The 20,721-nt window shown below is 40.4% G+C and overlaps 1 protein-coding gene across 2 annotated transcripts in view; it reads right to left on the bottom strand.

The window, feature by feature from the left end:
- Nucleotides 1-20,721, bottom strand: part of BMPER (BMP binding endothelial regulator) — a 525,475-nt gene that overhangs the window by 351,667 nt on the left and 153,087 nt on the right. For both annotated transcript variants that reach the window (XM_026674868.2, XM_087947656.1), the window contains exons 4-6: nt 18,469-18,551; nt 2,458-2,548; nt 1,449-1,531 (exon numbers count right to left, since the gene is read on the bottom strand). In XM_026674868.2, the coding sequence (XP_026530653.1) occupies nt 1,449-1,531; nt 2,458-2,548; nt 18,469-18,551 (257 nt within the window). The remainder of the gene's footprint in view (nt 1-1,448; nt 1,532-2,457; nt 2,549-18,468; nt 18,552-20,721) is intronic.

The raw sequence follows: 20,721 nt of genomic DNA, 5'->3' as shown, positions 1-20,721 counted from the left end.
GCATTTCTTTCTACTGCTTCAGAATAATACTCTACCTTAGCAAAAATCAGGAAGCACTATCTGAATAAATGGCAAATTCTAACTATTTTTAAATGACACACATTTGATATTCATTATTAGATATGAACCACATAATGTCCAATGCTTTCCTAATATAAATGAAATTGGAAAATAGAGATATTTAGATAGGAATGTTTCTTAGAAAAAATAGGCTGAACACTGACACATTTTATCAGACAGCATATATCTTCCTATATTTGATATTTCCACTGCTCTCAATAATACAAATACAATTCACATAGTCTTAGTTGTCAGCATGGGTTTGTTAAAAACAGATCATGCCAAACCAATCTTATTTCATTCTTCAACATAGTGACTAAATTAGTAGACCAGCAAAATACTGTAGACATAATATATTTAGATTTCAGCAAGGCATTCGACAAAGTAGACCACAACCTTCTTCTTAGTAAGCTAGAAAAAAGTGATAGCACCACCACTAGATGGACTTGCAACTGGCTGACAAACCATACTCAACAAGTAGTCCTTCATGGGTCTAAGTCTACATGGAGGGAAGTAAGCAGTGGGGTGCCACAAGGTTCTGTCTTAGGCCAAGTACTCTTCAATATCTTCATTAACAATACACAAGCAAACAATAAATACAAACTCAAGGTAAACTGCACCAAACTCGATTGTAGGAAATACAACTTCAGCAACAGAATGGTCAATGTCTGGAATACACTACCTGAATCTGTGGTTTCTTCCCCAAACCCCCAAAACTTTAACCTTAGACTATCTTCTGTTGACCTCACCCAGTGGTGGGATTCAACATTTTTTACTACTGGTTCTATGGGCATGGCTTGGTGGGCATGGCGTGGCTTGGTGGGTATGGCAGGGGAAGAATACTGCAAAATCTCCATTCCCTCCCCACTCCTGGGGAAAGGTTACTGCAAAATCCCATTCCCTTCCCACCCCACTAACCTGCTTTCCAGCTCTGTTCTCCTGTGCAGAGCAACAAAAGAAGTCCCAGCCGATCAGCTGGGACTCAGGAGGTAGAGAATAGATGGGGTGGGGCCAGTCAGATGTGGTATTTGCCAGTTCTCCGAACTACTCAAATTTCTGCTACCAGTTCTCCAGAACTGGTCAGAACCTGCTGAAGACCACCTCTGACCTCACCCTGTTCCTAAGAGGTCCATAAGGGGCGTGCATAAGCGCACCAACATGCCTACTGTCCCTGTCCTAATGTTCCCTTTTATTCGTATCCATTTCATATATTCACAATCATGTTTATACTTATATCTGTTATCTAATACATGTTTGACAAATAAATAAAATATTGATTCTTTCATGCTGATTATTGATTTTCCAGATTTTCTATCATCATTAGCATCATCATTATTGTCATCATCCTTTTTAAAATCACATGAATTGATTCAATACTAAACACTTACAATACAAGTACATGTGATGCATTTGTTCCCATCAGGATGAAATTCCTCACCTTCAGAGAAATGTCTACCTTCAAGTGTGCAACCTGGGGGAAAACAAATATTTTATACATTTGTGTAAAATAATGTATTACACACCTATATAGGTACATATGTAATATGTGTGTTTCACACTGGAAAAAGTTATCAGCTAATTAAAGTAGGCAATACTGAAATAGATTGGTTGATATTCTAAATATAATACAACATCAATCATACAAAATATTTTTCACAAAAAAATGGATGAGAAGGGTACTTTGCCTGCTATTTTTGAGATCCTGAGTACTGAGGCAATGTGTAACATGAATTTTTAAACCAAAGTTTGTGCAAGAAATTCATTCAGCCACAATATTTATTTTGCTCTCCAAAGAAAGCAACTGGATAGAAGTTTTGGTAATTTCCCATAGCAGAAGATTTCCCATAGCATTTTCCCTTAGAAATCAATTAATGAAGCATCTTTCCTTTTGTCAATCCACTTCAAGAGGACTTTCAACTGTCAGAAAACTATAAAGATGATAAAGAGTTTGTAGAGTGAATATAGGCAAATGATATGGAAGATAGGAAGATAAGTATCATGCTGCAATAACACAAAGAGCACCAGCAAAATCAATGTGACAAATAAATGACATTTGGAGTAGTAAGAATACTGGCCTACATGAAAGGACAACAGAAATGAAGAGAAGGACATGGAATAGGTCCAAAGATATCAACTTTTCTTCAACACGAATCTTTTTCATTGTTTGGTCATCCATACAAAAATAATACTGACACCCTGGTATCAGAACAGAGTAAAGACAATGATAATGGGGGGTGAGAAATGGTAATTTAAAAAGTCTGAAGTGCAAGAAGGTATACAAGCAAAATTGATCTTGATCTTGGTCAAACAAATATATCTGTACATCCTAAATATTAAAAACAAAAAGTCAGCTTTCCTGTTCTTCAGACATACAAGCTAATCTTTTTCAGCTCTTACCTGGACATATGGGGCAACAAATCCCTGGTTCCTTGTAAGGATTTGTACAATGAATAATACACTGAATATCAGACTCTGTTATCACTCCTTCCTGGGAAATAACATAAGAAGGTCCAATTATCCACAAAAAATCAAAAGTATATCAACATCTACAAAAAACCCAGTTCATATATACTTTTCATACTCTTCTGATTTCCATTTTATCAACATCGTACAGACATATATTTGACAAAGGATATATCAGAATATTCATGAACTGGTAATGACATGGTAACAAGGTCAGCCAATGAGAGCTGAATTAGAAACTGAAACTTAAGGAAAGAGACTGGGTGTGGCTTATCTCTGCTCTGTGCTCTGAAGCTGAAAACAAGTCTCTTCTTGTCTGCCTGTTGAAACTAAAACTATTCTCTTCTCTGCTTGTGTTACTTTGGAAGAATCTACTATTGGTATTGTACATTTTACACATTTGTTATTATGTATACAAAGAAGTTAATGAATCCTGCTGAATCAGTCATCTGTGTGTGCTTTCTGGATTTGATTTCTGCAATAAACTCTAACAGGATATGTAAGATTTAATGGATTTAAAAAACAAAACATAGGAAGCCTATATCGATCCCCACATAGTTTTATCTGAATAGTCAGGAAATTCTGTGTCGTGCCCCTCTCCAAATTACATTCTCTTTCTAGGCGGTTAATTTAGTGTTATATGGGCAGTCCTCAATTATGACATTGATTGAGCACAAAATTTATGGGATATTTGTTAAGTGAGTTTTGCCCCACTTTACGACCTTTCTTACTACAGTTGTTAAGTCATATGAAGAAGAAGCAGATCATTATGCGAATCAGTACCTCTACAGCTATCCAGTAACTGGTTATGGATGTCAAATATAGTGAAGCATTTTTTTTGTGTAACAGTATACTATAGCATCAAAAATTAATCCAACACTCTCTCCAAAAAGTACATGAGCCTGCTAGATCTAGATAAGCAGCAAGAAACTAATAAAGCTAATAATGAGGTAAAAAAATGGTGCTCAGTCTTATAAAAAATATATTATAGGAAATGTGAAAAGAATCAGCCACTCTGCTGATATGCTAACATATCTGATAAAAACATTCCTCAACGCCGAATGTTTGGAGAAAGAAAAGCTTATGAAAAGAGAGATAAAGGTCTGTAGAATAGAAGCCTGTTATCTCTGATTCTCCTTCAGGTAGAAGTCTATTAAATGATCACTTCCTGCAGTGCTTATTCCAGAAGTCAACATATTGATAAACATGAAGGGGATTTTCTTTGGTACTAGTGCCATTCTCTCATGGTTTCCTAAATGAGGGGGAAGCAGAGCTTTTTTTAATGGTCCAGGTTTTTAAATGGAAGTAGAAATGCCCATTTCTGCTTTGTGATAGGACCAGACAATAAATGCTGAAACTGCAGAATTCCATAGCAATGTGCAAAGAACAAATGCACGTGTCAGTGTGTTCTACCCTCTTCACTTCTGAGGCAGTTCTTTGATATTCTGATGTCACCTAGGAATGTTTTGCCAAAAAATAGTAGCATTAGATCATATTGGCTAGGGCTATAGAAAAGATATAAGGTGCGCTATCATGATTTGTACATGTTGTCTCACATATTGCATTAAATTTAATTTTTAAGGCAGTCAACATTTACTTAAAACTGTAGGTAATCTTGCTTCCCCCCTCCCCCGCTCAACAATTATTCCATATCTTGCTCTTCAGTATAAACATATTCTATGTAGGACTCTAAATATAAAATTGCAAAATGGAATATATTCTGATAAAACAGAAAAGTTCAGGTCCCAGCAGCTCTTCATAAAATGGGATTGATGGAAGATGGCATTTATGAAGAATATAAACTGAAATTTAAACATATAAGATTCAGCACCAGATTTTAGACATACAGCAACTTCTTGTAGGAGAGAAGATAGTGCCGGAGGTACCTGAGGAGATTGTAGGTCATCTGTTACTCTGAAAGGTTCTCAGAAAACCACTGGTTTGCAAACCATTAATAGTTATTTCAAATGAATATATCTTTTCTAGTCCCAACCTCTCAGCTCTATTTAGTACAACCTGTGCCAGGTATTGTCCCAGAACAATAATCCTAGGGGGATATTACCAAATCACCGGTAACTATAACTGGAGTATTTCTGGCCAACTACCGTGGTTAACAGTAAAAGCCACTTGGATTTCTCCAAAGACGAAGAGTCAGGTCAAAATTATTACTTAGGATCTGTTACCTACAAGAATTTGGGGCAAACATGGAACCAAGTTATTTGAGGGACTGCCTTTCCCTGATTATGTTTATCTGTCCTATTTAATCTGACAGAATTGGCAGAGGCTGAGTGCTATTTATTAAGGATTGTCATTTGTGAATCAGGAAAAGAACCTCATGACTTCTTCATCATCCTGTACTATGGGAAGAAGCCAGCAGATCTGAGACCAATTTAATATCTAGGGAATGATATTAGATTGGTATCAGGTTTGCTGGCTTCTTTTTAAGGTCATAAGACATGGTCTTGTTGCTGAACCTGAGGATCCATAGGCATAGTCTGGCTACCACCCTTACTAAGTGTGACCACCCTTACTAAGTGTGACAATGTTGTTTTGAGTTTCTATATCCATGATTCTTTGGGCAGTTTTTCGTTGTTGTTCTCCTGTTACACAGGGGGCAAAGAGACCACAGCTCTTTATATAATTTGTCAATTTAGTAACCCAGAGGGTTTGTGATTGCAATTTTATCTGCTCCAGCAGACATAGCTTAGGGAGTCTATCCACCTCCATTTCATTAATTTTGAGCCAATAGTTGTAAGCTCTGGTTTTAGACAGCGTGTGAATTGTGTAGATTCCCAGGTCTACTCTGACTGCAGCAGTCTTAGGGTCCACACCCAAAATACACCTTAGGTGCTGAGACTGTGCTTGCTCTAAAGCTGTAACAGGGTGTAAACCCCAAACTTCAGCTCCGTATAGGAGCATAGGGATTACCTTAGCTTTATATACTTTGATTAGTGGTACTAGGGAGCCTGGGTAACTGTTATCCTTTAATTTAAGTAATAGATTCAAGGGAGCTTTTGCTCTAAGTGTGCTCTGTTGATAGTTACAAGTCCAGTCTTGAAAAAAATTATGCCTAAGTAGATGAAGGTGCTAACCTATTCAATTGCTTCTCAGTCTATTTGCTATCTATGTCTCTGGGTATGTTTACCAAACACCATAACTTTTTATTTGGATTTGCTAATAATTAGATAGTAATCCTGACAGTAGTAGCTAAATCTCCTTAGTAGCCTCCACAATCCTACTAGTGAGTACGATAATAGGATCATATCATCAGCATAGAGCAAGGTGTTACAATTTCTGTTTAGGATCATTGGCATGTGCAAGCATTTGTATATAGGGTTTTAATTAGGATTAGTAGTCTAGATTCAATTTTAAGAGCTGTCAGTTTATGCCATAGTACATCTCTATTTACCAAATGCCACTGTAAGCTGTATAGATATAAAGGCTGCATATAGGGGTCTCCTCTTATTGGCATATTTGGCAATTAGATGATTCAGAACAAAACAGTCAATGGTAGATCGGCTTTGTTTAAAGCCTGCTTGTTCTTCTGCGAGGATATGATTTTCCTCTGCCCAGATTTCCATTTTGTTCAGAAAGAACCTTGCATATATTTAGCAACAATATTGATCAGGCTGATGGGTCTATAGTTACTAGGATCCTTTTTATTCCCTTTTTTGTACATGGGAACCATTATTGCCATCTTCCAACTGACTGGAATATGGCAGGTATTATTTATGTGTGAATAGACCTGCCAATAATGGACTCTACCAGTCAGCGAAGTTCTTAAATATTTCTGCTGGTAGAAAATCCTCATTTGGGGCTTTTATTGCTCTTTAGACATTTAATAATAGATTGTATCTCTTTTACAGAGAACTGTGGCCAAAGGGAAATGGTTTTAGAGGGTGCTTGTTCACTGCTTAGAGGCAGTTTCTGTACATATTCTGTTGAGGCAAACAAACCATATTCTGTTGAGGCAAACAAACTTTGATAGTAGTTCTCGCATTCTTCAGCAGAGATTGGTATATGAAATGCAAATCTACATTCCTTTAGAACTCCTGCTACTGAATGCCAGAATATTGATGTGTTATGACTTTTAGCAGCCAATTCAAGTTCTGCCCAAATTAAGGTGGCAGAACTTTTTTCTTTAATTTTATATTTTTTAAATATTTGCTTCTTGTATGCAACATCTCAGCTTGTATATGAGCAGTAGAATTCCTTTGTGCAAGCCTCATGGCTGTCTTCAATTTCTTTTTTGGCTGCTGGCTTTCTGGATCAAACCTACGGGATCTACCCACTCGGGCTCTTTACGTAGCAGGTTCAGTTGTTAGGTGTTTTTTCAGGATATTACAAAGATTAGGGAATGCATTGAAGGCTGACCACCAGTCAATAGTAGTTGACTGACTTGTTCTAGCCCAGTTGGTAGTATTCTCTGCTTTAAGGCAGTCTGATATTGCCTTAGTATAAACTCTAACTCAAATTAGCCTTTTATTTTGGGTCACCTCCACCTTTTTGGTGAGCCATCTGTCAGCCATGTTATATGGTCTTAAATTTGAGCAGCCTCACAATGTCATATTTACAGGCTGATAATTGCTATCATCACTAAAGTGTACTGTAACCTCTGAGAAAAGATCGACCTTATCTCTAGACACACAAAAGAGATCCAGGACACTACTTGAATGGGCTGTGTGGTATATATAAGGATATGTTTGACTCTTATCCTTGCCTCCCAAAATTTGGAGATTACCCTTAAAAATTAAGGAGACTAGGAGCATGCCAGCAGTGTTACTTTTGCGGTCTCTTGAGAGCCACTGAGGATGGTTATCAAAAAACTCCCCTGGGACTCCCTTCTTCTGGGCGAACTCATACAAAGAGGGACATAACCTAGCATTAAAATCTCCTAATAATGCCACTATGGACTGAAGGTACAATACAAATATATCATCTAGGATAACTTCCAAATTTATCCAGTATTTGGAGTTATAATACAGGGGCTATTTTGGAGGGATATACACATTTACCAGTATTAACTCATATCCAAATTTAACATCTAGGAAATACGAATACTTGTCTTCATTGTAGTTTCTCCCTCTGCCATTGCAATTCTTGCTTTAAAAGAATGAATAACCCACCAGAGCAAGGGTCTCCAACTTTTCGGACTCAGGGGCCACTAAATTCATAATTTAGTGGACCACTAATATGAATCCAGCGCACTGTTCGCTGAAGTGCGTGGACTCCCAGTGACTGAATAGAGTCCTTCAGGCACTTAGCTTGGCCACCTGTTTCTGCAACCTTAAAGAGCCATTTGGACCTGTTTCCCACAAAAAACAAAACACCAGGATCTCTCATCTCTCTCACACATACTTCTCTCTCATCTCTCTTTTTTCCTCTCTCTCTAATCTCATCTCTCTCTTTCTCTCTCTCCCATCTCTCTCTGTATCTCTCATCTCATCTCATCTCATCTCTCTCTCTCTCATCTCTCTCTTTCTCTCTCAGCCAGGTCAGCCAGTGTTTTGGGATGGAGAGGAACTTGTGCACCTCCCAGTTGTGCAGCACCAACAAGGCCGGAAGAAATGCCCGCAAGACCCAGCAAGAGATGAAGCTTTGCTCCTGCTTTGGAATATGGAGTGAATCTCCATCCCTGGCCTTCCCTTCTCCAGCCAGGCAAGGAGTGAATGAGAGAGGAGGGTGAGGGGCGGAGCCAGCCAGTGGTGGATTCAGCCAACAGGAAGCCACAACAGTGGAACAAAAGAGTTGCGGGTTGCCAACACGCATTGCTTCGGCCTGCCTGGGCTACCACTCCCAGCCCCTCTTACCACAACAGCACCATTATCTCATTCTGGCCAGCAAGGGTGGCATTACTCCTTCCACTTTGCACCTCCTACAAAGTTGAAAGTTGCAGATTCATCCCTCTGTAGCGGAGATTTCCAGCCCCACCACAAGCTGCCTGTCCAATCCTGTACTCCAGAGCTCTAGTCACAAGATTGGCCCATTGGTCATCCCGGAGCAGCTCCTCCACCCGGGTGCGCCAAGGACCACAAAATTTTTCTTGTGGACCACCAGTGGTCCGCAGACCACCAGTTGGGGACCTCTGCACCAGAGGGTCTCCCTTTGTTTTTTGGGCTGGGGAGGCCCATCCCTGAAAGCCTGGCAGTTGTACTGGTTCATCCACTTTGGTTAACCAGGTTTCCTGAATGGCTATTACATCGAATCTAGAGAGAAAGTTAATTAGTCCACTATCAACTATCTCTTTCCAGCCAGCCACATTCCAGGTCATCATCTGTATGGGATTTCCAGAGGCAAGGTGATCTGGCTTGGTTTGTTGGCTAGGTAATAAGAATGCCAGATGTCAACTTGATATTGGAGCTGGGTCGATATTAATTATGCTTCCCATATAGACACAGTTATGGTGAGGTTTGGAATTTCTCCTCATGAGTTGCAAATCTTATTGTTGTTGCTCATCTTTATTTTCATTGCCAGTGCTTTTTCTCTAAGACTGACATTTCTTCAGGTGGGCGGGGAGTCCAGTTTTACTTCTCTTTGTCTAGTTGTCCTACTGGATGGTTAATTTGGACTTGTACTCTTAATCCTGTTGGATGTCTCTTCCTTTTCATTTTCTTTTTGGACTGGTCCACCTTCTCTTTTTATTTATTGGGGCTCGATACTTTCAGAAGCCAGACTTGATAGCAATTCTATGGAGGAACTGCCAGAAAGAAGCAAAACATTCAAGCTTTCTGTTGCACTAGTTGTCAACCTCAACATTTGATCAATTATTTCAATCTTCTTTAATATTATCTCTTGATCTCCTGGGCAAAGGGTGGCAAACTGGTGGACTACCTCTTCCTCATCATCCATGAACTGAAGTTTTCCGTTGAGTAGGTTTAAATATTCCTTTTATTATTGTCCTTATCTTTTTCTGGTAGAGATCATGTTTTATTGGTAGATTTTCCTTTTAAAGAACATAAAAAATTCCATCTATCTAAACAGCATGTTGTCTGCACAGAATTAATTTTAAGTAAGGTTACAACAATAACCAAAATCATTCTAGTAATCTTAATAAACATATAATATTAATCACAACATAATCATATGATTAGTTTATCCATCTTGCAAATTTTTAATACAAATTCTTATTATTTTTTAAAATTCTTTTTAGTTTCTAACCTTTGTTTCTATTAGTTAACCATTGGTAGAATAAATCCCATGTTAAAAAATATTGTTTCTTCCTTGTCTTTTATCTGAAATGTCAATCTATCCACCTCAGCACATTGTAATATTTTTATTACACTTTCATCTGTCAGGACCTCATCATTTTTCCATTGTTGTGCAAACACTATTCTTGCTGCCTTTACTACATGCAAAATTAAGTATGTATTCCCTTTATTATACTGTTCCAGCAGAAATATTTCTGGTTTCAAATCTATATGTTGCTTTATCATTTTTTCTAACCAAGTATGTATTTTAGTCCAATTTTTTTTTTGCTTTTGGGCATGTTCACCACTTATGAGAATATGAACCTGGTATCTGGTTATACTTCCAACATTTAGCTGACAGATTTTCAAACATCTTTGCCAACCTCTATGGTGGTAAATGCCTCCTATAAAACATTTTGTGTAAGGTTTCCTTATAGGCCATTGACATCATTAACTTACAATTTCTATTCCACAATTTCTGCCATTTATCTAATTCTATTGAATAACCAAAGTTTTAGCCCATCTTATCATTTGTTTCACTTGCTCTTCTTCCATTTTAATACTCAATAAGTAGCTATACATTTTTTAAATTAATTTTTCATCTGTCCCTAGTAATATCTGGTCTAGTTCTGTTGGTTCTTTGTAGAAACCATACATTCTTGCATCTTTCTCATAACTTGATTGTATTTGTACATGAGGCCACCATGCTAAATCAATCCCTTGATAGATTTATGTTTCCCTTCATCATTCAAAATGTCCTTATACCTTACAATTTTTTCCATATTAATCACATTCAGATGTATCAGTGCCTCTATTGTGGAGAGCCTGACTGGTATTTTCATATAATGTCTTTCTTTAATTTTCCCCCATCCTAACAATAGTGCATTTCTAACAAGGTTTCTTTGAAAGTATCCATGTATTTTGTTTTTCCCCTATCATAGAAAGGCATGGAACCTTCTTGGAGATCATGTCCCTGCAAAGTTAATAGTCTTTTATGTCTCAGATTTACCCATTATTTTACCCAGGCAAGTGCAGAGCCCTCGTAATATAGGTCTCAATCTGGCAACCCAAAGCCCCTTTAAGTTTAGTATCTTGTAACAGTTTCAATCTTATTCTTGCTTTTTTCCCTTACCAATAAAATGTCATTTTATTTAGTTCTTCAAAGAATTTTCCCCCTAATTTTATTGGGATTGTTTGAAATAGGAATAACAGTCTCAGCAAAATGTTCATTTTTATTGTGGCTATCCTATCTATCAACAATAGCTGCTGCAGGTTTTTCCATTTCTCCAAGTTTAATTTGATTTGTTGTAACAGTTTCATATAGTTATCTTCTTTAATAGTTGTGCATCTTGCTGTTAGCTGGATTCCTAAGTATTTGACTTTCTTAGCTATCTAAATCTTCTCCATCAACTCTCTTTTTTTTTGTTTCTCTGCAACATTTTTAACTAATATTTTAGTTTTCTCTTTATTCATTTTCAGTCCTGCAACTTCACCATATTCTGTTATCCATCTGGATCTTGAGCCTATCTTCTAGGGTGTTAGCTATTCCTGTCAGCTTAGTATCATCTGCAAATTTGGTAAGTTCCCCTTCTATTCTCTCATCTAAGTTGTTTATGAAGATATTGAAGAGTACTGGGCCTAAGACGGAACCTTGTGGACCCCACTGCTTACTTCCCTCCATGTAGACTTAGACCCATTAAGGACTACTCATTGAGTATGGTTTGTCAGCCGGTTGCGAATCCATCTAGAGATTATTCTATCTATCTCACTTTTTTCTAGCTTCCCAAGAAGTAGGTTGTGGTCTACTTTGTTGAATGCCTTGCTGAAATTTAAGTATATTATCTTATAATATACTTAGTTAAGTATAGGTGTCATGCCTCCAAGGCATGCTGGAGCCATGACACCATGCGTTGTGCCATGTCAGACTATGCTATCGAGGGGGGAAATCCTGTTAACTACCCACCCCGGGGCTTCGACTGTTCGACGGAGATAATGAGCCTTGCTGACGTCACACCCTGAGCTGTTACAGTCTGCGGGCGGTTGTAGACAAAGTGATTAGGATGCTGCCTGCTGAACTAACGATCTAGAAAGGGGTGGAGGGTACTTCATAGGCGTAAATACAATGATGGAATATGATAGTTTGTACAAGTATAGTAAATAGGGATAAACAATTAATGGCTAAAAGCACAGTGTATAAGGTGTTATATGGTGATCGGATGTGATGCAGTAACGCTCACTGGATGGTAGATAAACTCATTAAGTTGTTAACTGTTGTATAAATACAGCTCTTGCCGCGAGGTGCGCCAGAGCTGACTTTAATTTCTTTTGGTTACTCGTTGTTACCTGAATCCAGAGCATTGTATGGACGAATAAAGACTCATTTGATCATTACCTTGAGACCTTTTTGTTTCCCTTCCTGTCTGGAATTCGGCAAAACAGCTGAGAAGAGGAGTCTTACTTGAAATATCCATTATCTGGAAAAAAAAATTTATCTTGGGTTGTCTTGATGTTGTTGCAGCCATGTTGTCTCTGAGAGAGGTTTGTGTGTTTGTTGCTTGACTATCATAGGTCTATTAAAAAATACTTATACTGAAAAAGTAAAAGGTCCAAACAATCTTATCAGTCCTGGTTAATATAGAATAGAATAGAATAGAATAGAATAGAATAGAATAGAATAGAATAGAATACTTTATTGGCCAAGTGTGATTGGACACACAAGGAATTTGGCTTGGTGTAAATACTCTCAGTATACATAAAGAAAAGGTGCATTCATTAAGAATCAAGAATCATAATGTACAACACTTAATGATAGTCATAGGGTACAATCAACAATCAAATCATACTAGGAAACAGTCAATATAAATCGTAAGGATACAAGCAACAAAGTTACAGTTCTACAATCACAAGTGGGAGGGGATGGTAATAAGGAGTGATGAGAAGATTAACAGATTAACAGTGTACACTTTTCCTGCTGTTTGCTCCTCTATGTTAATCTCTAGAACAGCATATAAAAGTTAAAAAATGTAAAAAGGAAGGGTGATTAAACCTGTTAAACATTAGTTTAAAAGGACTAAAATAATTGAAATATGAAAACCTTAAAACTACATAGATTAAGATTTTAAAAACTAAACGGAACTAAACTGAAACCAGGACCTACATTTCCGATTAGCCTCCTTGAATGCCAATGGGAAGGCATAGTGTGAATTCTGAGCAGGAGCCTCAGAAATGCAACTCACACCCTCAAAGCTCACAATGCTTGCTCGCTTGAGGTGTATCATTGCTTTATGGGTGCATTCAACTTCACAGCTGAGCTAAACTATTCAGCTGTGGTGGGCTGCAGTTCCCATCACCTCAGGAAGCTTGGCCTGATGGAAACCTTGGGCCAAGCTCCTCACAGCTGAAGCAATTCAGCTCTCCCAAGGTTAGGTTGGCTGTCTCAGGAAGCTCATCCCACATGTGTGGTAGAGCTGGAGGACTGGGGTGGCACCATGCCGTGGCCTTTGCACACTTGGCTCCCATCTCCTGCAACAGCCAACCTGATCTTGAGCAAGCCAGATTGCTTCATCTTTAGAAGAGCTAACATAGCCACAGCTGAAGAACCAGAGAGGCGCAGGCAGAGAGGTAGGAGCGAGGCATAGACCAGGGAGTCAACCCCCCACCAGGCTGTGGAAGGAGGTAAACAGGGGTCCAAAGGAAATCAGCCTGTGAGCCTCAGATCAGCTGTAGCGCACTATGGAGAGCATGGCTGATGCAAACATGGACTCTGCTGTGGCGGTAGTGGTAGCACTTTGATGCCTGGCTGGCCGGGACGGCCCTGCTTCTCACTCAGCCATTTTCCCTCTTTCTTCTCCCTGCTTCTTGTCCTCCTTCACCACCTCCTCTTCCTCCTTCTCTTGCTCCACTTTCCATCTCTCATTGCAGTGCCAGGATCCACTTTGACTGCAGCGGGGTTTGGGAGATGGTCAATCCCCATTCATGGAGTGACTGCCAACCATAGCAGTGGGGAAGGCAATCCCTTCCAGACCAGCCTGGTGAGTGGAAAATCAAACGGCAATGAAAACAGCTGAAAGTGTAGCGTTGAAGTTTTGACTGCTGGGCAGGACCTCTCCCCACAGAAACTTTTCCCCGCTTCCATTCCAGAGCAAATTGCCTTTGTGTAATCAAGCCCTAAAAGATTGTGGGAAGCGTTTGCTTAGAAGCAACAAGTAGCAAGAATTGCAGAAAATGCTATCCCTTTCAAACAATCATCCAGGGCTTAAATGCCACACTTTCAGCTGTTTTTGCCATCGCTTGATTTCCCACCCACCCCTGCCAGGCTGGACTGGTGGCAGAATTGCAGGTGCTGCACTGTAATGGAGTGCTAAAAAGCAGAGCAAGGGAAGGAGGAGGGGGAGAAGAAAGAGGGAAAGCGGCCAAGTGAGAAGTGAGGCCATCGCAATCGGTCAGGCATCGAAGCACTGCTACCACAGCAAGTGAGAGAGAGCAAGAGAGTGATCCAAGCGAATCCCTGTGTGTGTGTGTGTGTGTGTGTGTGTGTGTGTGTGTGTGTGAGAGAGAGAGAGAGAGAGAGAGAGAGAGAGAGAGAGAGAGAGAGAGAGAGAGAGAGAGAGAGAGAGAAAGAAGAAGAAGAAGAAGAAGAAGAAGAAGAAGAAGAAGAAGAAGAAGAAGAAGAAGAAGAAGAAGAAGAAGAAGAAGAAGAAGAAGAAGAAGAAGAAGAAGAAGAAGAAGAAGAAGAAGAAGAAGAAGAAGAAGAAGAAGAAGAAGAAGAGGGAGGGAGGGAAAGAGATTTTTGATCCAACCTCAGAGAGTTATACCAGGGCTGGCAGCAGTGTGCTCTTGCTCTCTCTCTCACACACACACACAAAACACACACACACACACACACACACACAGAGGTTTGAAGTTTTTTTTTTAGTTCCACAAATTTCTTTTGTTGCTCTGGATGTGATATTGGAGAAATGCAACAAAGCTAAAAAGCAGATTAGCAAAGGAACGCTTTGGGGGAGCAAGGGGATCTGGGCAATGGTACTCTAAGCTCTACAGCTCCATGGCAGTGGAGAAATGCAACGAAACTGAAAAACAGGTAGTAAGGCAAACTTCCCAAGGGCCCCAGATGCTGAAACAGGCCTGTCTCAAGGCAAAGCTGAAATCTACTGAGATGCGGTGGCAGAGCTGCAGGCCTCCAGAGCTGCCACATTTGAAATAGCGAATGGGAACCAGGAAGCATGAAGTGGCACCACAGAATAGAAGCAGCAGGTGGAGGAGGACACAGTCAGCCGCCAACAGTCAGGTGAACTGCAGAGCAGGGCAGGGGATCAAAAAGTAGCTCCAGCGGTAGATGTGACTGATGCACAACAGTGGTGGAGACTTTTCGCCCTCACTCCCTCCTGGCTCTGAAACAATGGAGGGGGACCAGGTAAAGGGACTGAGCCTCCCCCATCCATCGTCCGTAGCTTGGCAGTCTGGCTCAGGGGGGAGTGAAAGGGAAGTGGCAGGTGGGCAGCCAGGTTATGGAATAGACAGGAGATATTGCTGAGCGGGCAGTGGCCTGGCTGCAGCAGCCCTGAGGTGCGTAGTTGTGGTGCATATTTGGCAACTCCTTCTGCCACTCACCTTGCCACACCTCATGGCAGTGCTGTGCATCCTCCTATCCTGTGGTGGCCACAAACAACCAGATGGTGGGACGGAGTGGGCAGAACTTAACTAAGACTTTTTTGGGGGGGGGGGTAGGTCACATTTTTCACACTGTATTTAAATGCATTTTATAACATTTGTGGGTATTAGAAACCTAAGCTTGGTATCAGATTTAATGCAAACATTTCAGATATACATAATCTCACTTGGTTAACATCTTGAATCCATTACTCTTTGTAAAAATGCATTCACAGAATATATTGAACCTTTCCTCAGAGAAATCTTTATTTTCCTGCTATTTTCATAGGCAAGTCTAAGAGTAAATATACAGCAATACACCTATGACAACAGGTCCATCCATTCATCAATAACTTCAATATTCTTCATGCAAATCCCAACTCAAGATCAGTTTCACTATATGAAATGACAGAAGACTGCTTTTGCTTTCTTTCTTATGCTTTATGAATATCAGAAATTCAATGTTTGTGTTAGATCGGGTAGATCGGTTCCATTGAAACGTGAGACCAAAGCGAACAGTCAGCTCTTTATTGAACATACAGTTCTGTACAAGACCTGCGATTTGCGGCGGCTCTTCATATAGAGCTAGCGTGCGGCTCGGCGGCCAATGACATTGCTTTGAATCTCCCACGATCGGCTCGGCCAATCGCGGTAGATTCTTAGTGCACCAATCACGGTCGCTTAGTCAGCCAATCAGGTTGTGGTCCGTGTGGACCAATCAGAATTCAGGATTTGAAGAATGTTAATATAGAACACCCCTCCCCTCTTGGTTTCATCTGACGAAGCGTGGTGACGTAGTCGCGCAGGTAGGCGGGGCTTCGTACTTCCCTAGTTGACTTGTGCGTTTCAGTAGGTGTCTTGTCGTTGACCGGTTCGGACGGGCTCCGCGTCACTCTCAAACCCTTCGATTGAACCACCTGGAATGGTGAGCCGGGCCCATTGCTGCAACTCCCACCCGGTCTACCTTGGTCGGTCGAGTTGTCGGCTCCGCCGTTCCCGCCTGGTCTCTCTGGGCTGGTTGAGCTGGCTCAGCTGCTCCTTCCAGGTGAAGCTCCCGTCTGCAACGGCTCAAGGTCTACTGGTGAGTATGGCTGGTTTATTGTTTGGGTTTGGCTTGTTCTGGTTAAGCGGTGTTCTGTCTGCGTTTTAGGTCTTTCTTCTTCCCCTTGTTTGGTGTTTGGGTTTCCACCCCCTTCTGGTTTCTTTATTAGTGGTCGTTTGTGGGGTGTTGGTGCTGTCAGCGGCTAGTCTTGACCGTAGCTGGTCGATGTGCCGCTTCCAGCTTCGTCCGTCGGTGGTTTGCAGTCAGTACGACCAGGGGCCCGTTATCTGGGTTATTTGTGCCGGTACCCATAGTGGGTCTCCCGATAAATTTTTTGCGTAGACAGTGTCTCCAATGTTAAATGTTCGGTGTTTACTGGACGAGCCTGGGGGTTTCTCCGGGTTGTACGTGGGGTGCAATTGGTCTAGTGGGGACCTTAGTTTCCTGCCCATAAGTAGTTCTGCTGGGCTTTTATTTGTGGTTGTGTTGGGTGTGATGTGTTGTATGAGCAGCATTCTATTTATTTTTTCTTGTATGTCGCCGGTTTCTATTTTTTGTATGGTTTTTTTTGTGTACTGAACCATTCACTCCGCCCGCCCATTCGCCGCCGGATGAGCGGGCGATGTTAAGGCATGCCTTATACCTCGTTCGGCCAGGTATTTTTCGAACGCTAGTGCCGTAAACTGTGGTCCGTTGTCCGACACTAGCACATCTGGCAACCCATGTGTGGCGAAAAGTTTATTCAGTTTTTTAATGACGGCTTCCGTTGTTGTGGTTTTCATGGTGCTTACTTCCAGCCAGTTGGAGTAAGCATCTACTGTGACCAGGAATGTGTGTCCCTTGGTGGGCCCGGCAAAATCTATGTGGATTCACGACCAGGGGCCTCTAGGGGTTTCCCATTCCAGGACTGGTGCAGCGGGGGGGGATCGCGTTTCCTGGCACCTTTTGCATGCGGCCACCCACGTCTTGATTTGTTTGTCCATCCCTGGCCACCAAGCGTAACTTCTGGCCAGGGCTTTCATCTTGACGATGCCCTGGTGCCCCTCATGCAACATGGCTAGTACCCTTTTTTGTAAAGTTTCTGGTATCACCACCCGGTCTCCCCAAAGTATACACCCCTTCTGCGAGAAAAGTTCGGTTTGTCGGTTCCTGAAGGCTTTGAAATGTTCGTTTCCGTCGCTTTCTGGAACCTGTCGGTGTAGGATTCCCAGTCCTCAGTGGCCGGGTTGAAGGGTGCGGGTGGCGAGGTGCTGCTGGCCATCTTGGTGGTCGTTTCGCGCCATTTGCCACGTGCTTGGTTGGTCTCTTTGTCTCACGATCCCACCCTCGTCGCCAGTGTTAGATCGGGTAGATCGGTTCCATTGAGACGTAAGACCAAAGCAAACAGTCATCTCTTTATTGAACATACAGTTCTGTACAAGACCTGCGATTTGCGGCAGCTCTTCATATAGAGCTAGCGCGCGGCTCGGCGGCCAATGACATCGCTTTGAATCTCCCGCGATCGGCTCGGCCAATCGCGGTAGATTCTTAGTGCACCAATCACGGTCGCTTAGTCAGCCAATCAGGTTGTGGTCCATGCGGACCAATCAGAATTCAGGATTTGGAGAATGTTAATACAGAACAGTTTGGTCTAGTGTTTAAGACACCGTTCCAGAAAGCAAGAGACCGTGAGTTCAAGTCCCGCCTGTATGACCAGATTGAGCTTGAGGGAAGGGATAAACAGGTCATCAATAATGAGTCCCTGTACAGCCACAAGAGATTTAAATCCAACCCTTCTTGAATACCTTTCTTATCTGCTGCTAATTTCCCTTAACCGTTAGTAGCTCAGATTCTTGTAAAAGGCTTAAGCTTGCAGTAAATCTTTATACTCATTTGACCTGATTCTTCTGATTTTCCTTAGCTGAGTGACCTTAAGTCAGTTACTCTCTCTCAGCCCAGCCCATCTCACAGGGTTGTTGTGGGAAAATAGGAACAGAAAGGTGTGTTTCAATGTATTCACCTCCAAGTTATATGTGATACTAATAAAGGGAGGATACAAACAAACAAATAAATACTTGTTTTTACCTGACACTGTAGTGTGAAACAGGGTTTATTTGGACTCTGCCATAACACTGAGCTGTTATATGAACTTCCTTCAAAACTGCAACCTAAAGATAAAACAGAAATAAATAGAAAAGTTAGTAATCTACACCTTTACTAAAATATTGCATGAATTCAGAGCTGTTCAGTTTCTAAAGCTCTGATTATAAAGCTCTTATAAAGGATCAGTTATCAAAGGCATGGTCTAGGCCCTTATAAAAACAAATCACTAATTCACATGGGTCAGAAAATATATTTGAAAATATGCCAACAGACAATCATTTATCATTAATGAAAGGCGAGATCACTGGAACAGAAATGATGCACTTAGATAAGTTTACACAAAAAGAATGATTGATTGATATATGTCAGAAAAGCAGACAGACTGACAATCAAGGGAACTTTTAAAAAGTCAAAATGACAAATGTTAAAATGACAAATAACAAAATGACATAGAACTTCTGCCTCTTTTTTATTACTGCTACACATCAAAAAGAGGTGGACTTCAATGATCTTCATCTTGACCCCCTCTACTGTCATCCAGGGCAACAGATTAAACTTTGATCCAGTTAAATGCTTTCAGTCTTACTCTATAGACCAGACAGCAATCAGATACACCAATTCTACTTTATTGTAGAATCTTGCAAGTCTGAAAGCATCATTTGCTCACTGTTTGTCTTCCTTACAGCCCAGGAAGTGTTTATTTTTGAGTCTCTTGCCACACCCATTATCCAGCTACAGATTACAAAGTCAGCTTGCAAAAAAAAGGAGAGAAGATTAGTTGGTTTCCTCTGTTCTTAGAAGTGAAGCCCTTTCCTTCACTCGGATAAAAACCCTTTGAACATTGTGTTACAACTTCCTGTTTACAGAGTAATAGCGATCTGCTATTCAAAGAGCAATAAATTCCTCTCACTCAATCAACTACAGTTGCTAGTAAAACAATTAACCCGTTCCTTGCAGACTCTTAATACTACCTCATTACTTTAATCAAACACTGATTAATTCACTACCTCAAAACTTTCAACTTTTCTACCTCAGCACCTATATCAACGATTAGATAATCAATTTCTATAAAATATTTTATTAATGGTTTAATTGATTTATTGTTTTAATTGATTAGTGTGATTAGAGTGTTTAGTACAAATAGTGTGATTACTGACTAGTTTAAAAGATCAAAATTCATGTAATTTAATTGAATAGTAAAATCAATGATTTAGTGAATTTAAATGAACAGTGTGATTAATGATTAATGTAATTAATTGATTAGTGATTAGAGTAATTAGTTGCTCAGGAATATTATCTGACTTGATCAGGCTGATTGTTGCTCAGGAATAATATATCTGACTTGAGAGATTACTGCAATTGATTGTTTGATGTAATATTGTCTATATAGATTACCCAAAATTGTTCCTTTAATTAATTCAATCAACGTATTATTTTAACAAACCTACCATGCCAAAAAGAAAATCCTACGCCAAACCACAACATAAAGAGAAGATAATCCCCACCAATGAACCACAAGACTTCTGCACATGCCTTAAATGCTACAAAAATCTAAAGGATAATGAAAACTCCATCAAATGTTCTCTGTGTAAAAAATACGTTCATCATGACTGCTTGGGATTACCTGAGCAAATGATTCAATACCTAGAATCATCCAATGAGTTTCCATATTTCTGCAAATCATGCAGACCCAAACTGGATCTGTCTGAAAGAATTGATACCATCGAAACCATTGAAACATCCCTACCATCGAAACCATTGAAACATCCCTTAACACCATAGTAGCATCCCTGGACGCCGTAAAAGAAAAAGAATATCCAACCTTGAAAAAAAAGACACAAACGCAAAAACCTGAACATCCAATAGCTACAAACCACATCTCTACCCAACAACCACAATCCGATCCAAAACCCAATCCACAAATAAACACAACCCAGACAAATATTGATATCCCAATCCTCATCAGAGAAGCCATTGAGCATGAACGGAAACGTCCAAACGCCATCTTATTTGGTCTAGAGGACATCAATGACAATGATGACATCACAACTGTCCGAAACATCATCAGAGATTATCAAGCATCAACCATCTCCGCTGATGAAATACTTGACATTTCCCGCATCAACCGAGAGCTCAAAAATAGAGACGGCTCTGTGGCCCCACGCTTGTGCAGGGTCATTTGCAAAAATGAATCAAGCAAACGTAAATTCATTTATACTATAAACTCACTCGCCA

Source organism: Notechis scutatus, chromosome Z, assembly GCF_049901735.1.
Source record: "Notechis scutatus isolate UNSWTSFEM ecotype Mainland chromosome Z, rNotScu1.2, whole genome shotgun sequence".
Lineage (NCBI taxonomy): Eukaryota > Metazoa > Chordata > Lepidosauria > Squamata > Elapidae > Notechis > Notechis scutatus.
This window is presented reverse-complemented; position numbering and strand designations above follow the sequence as displayed.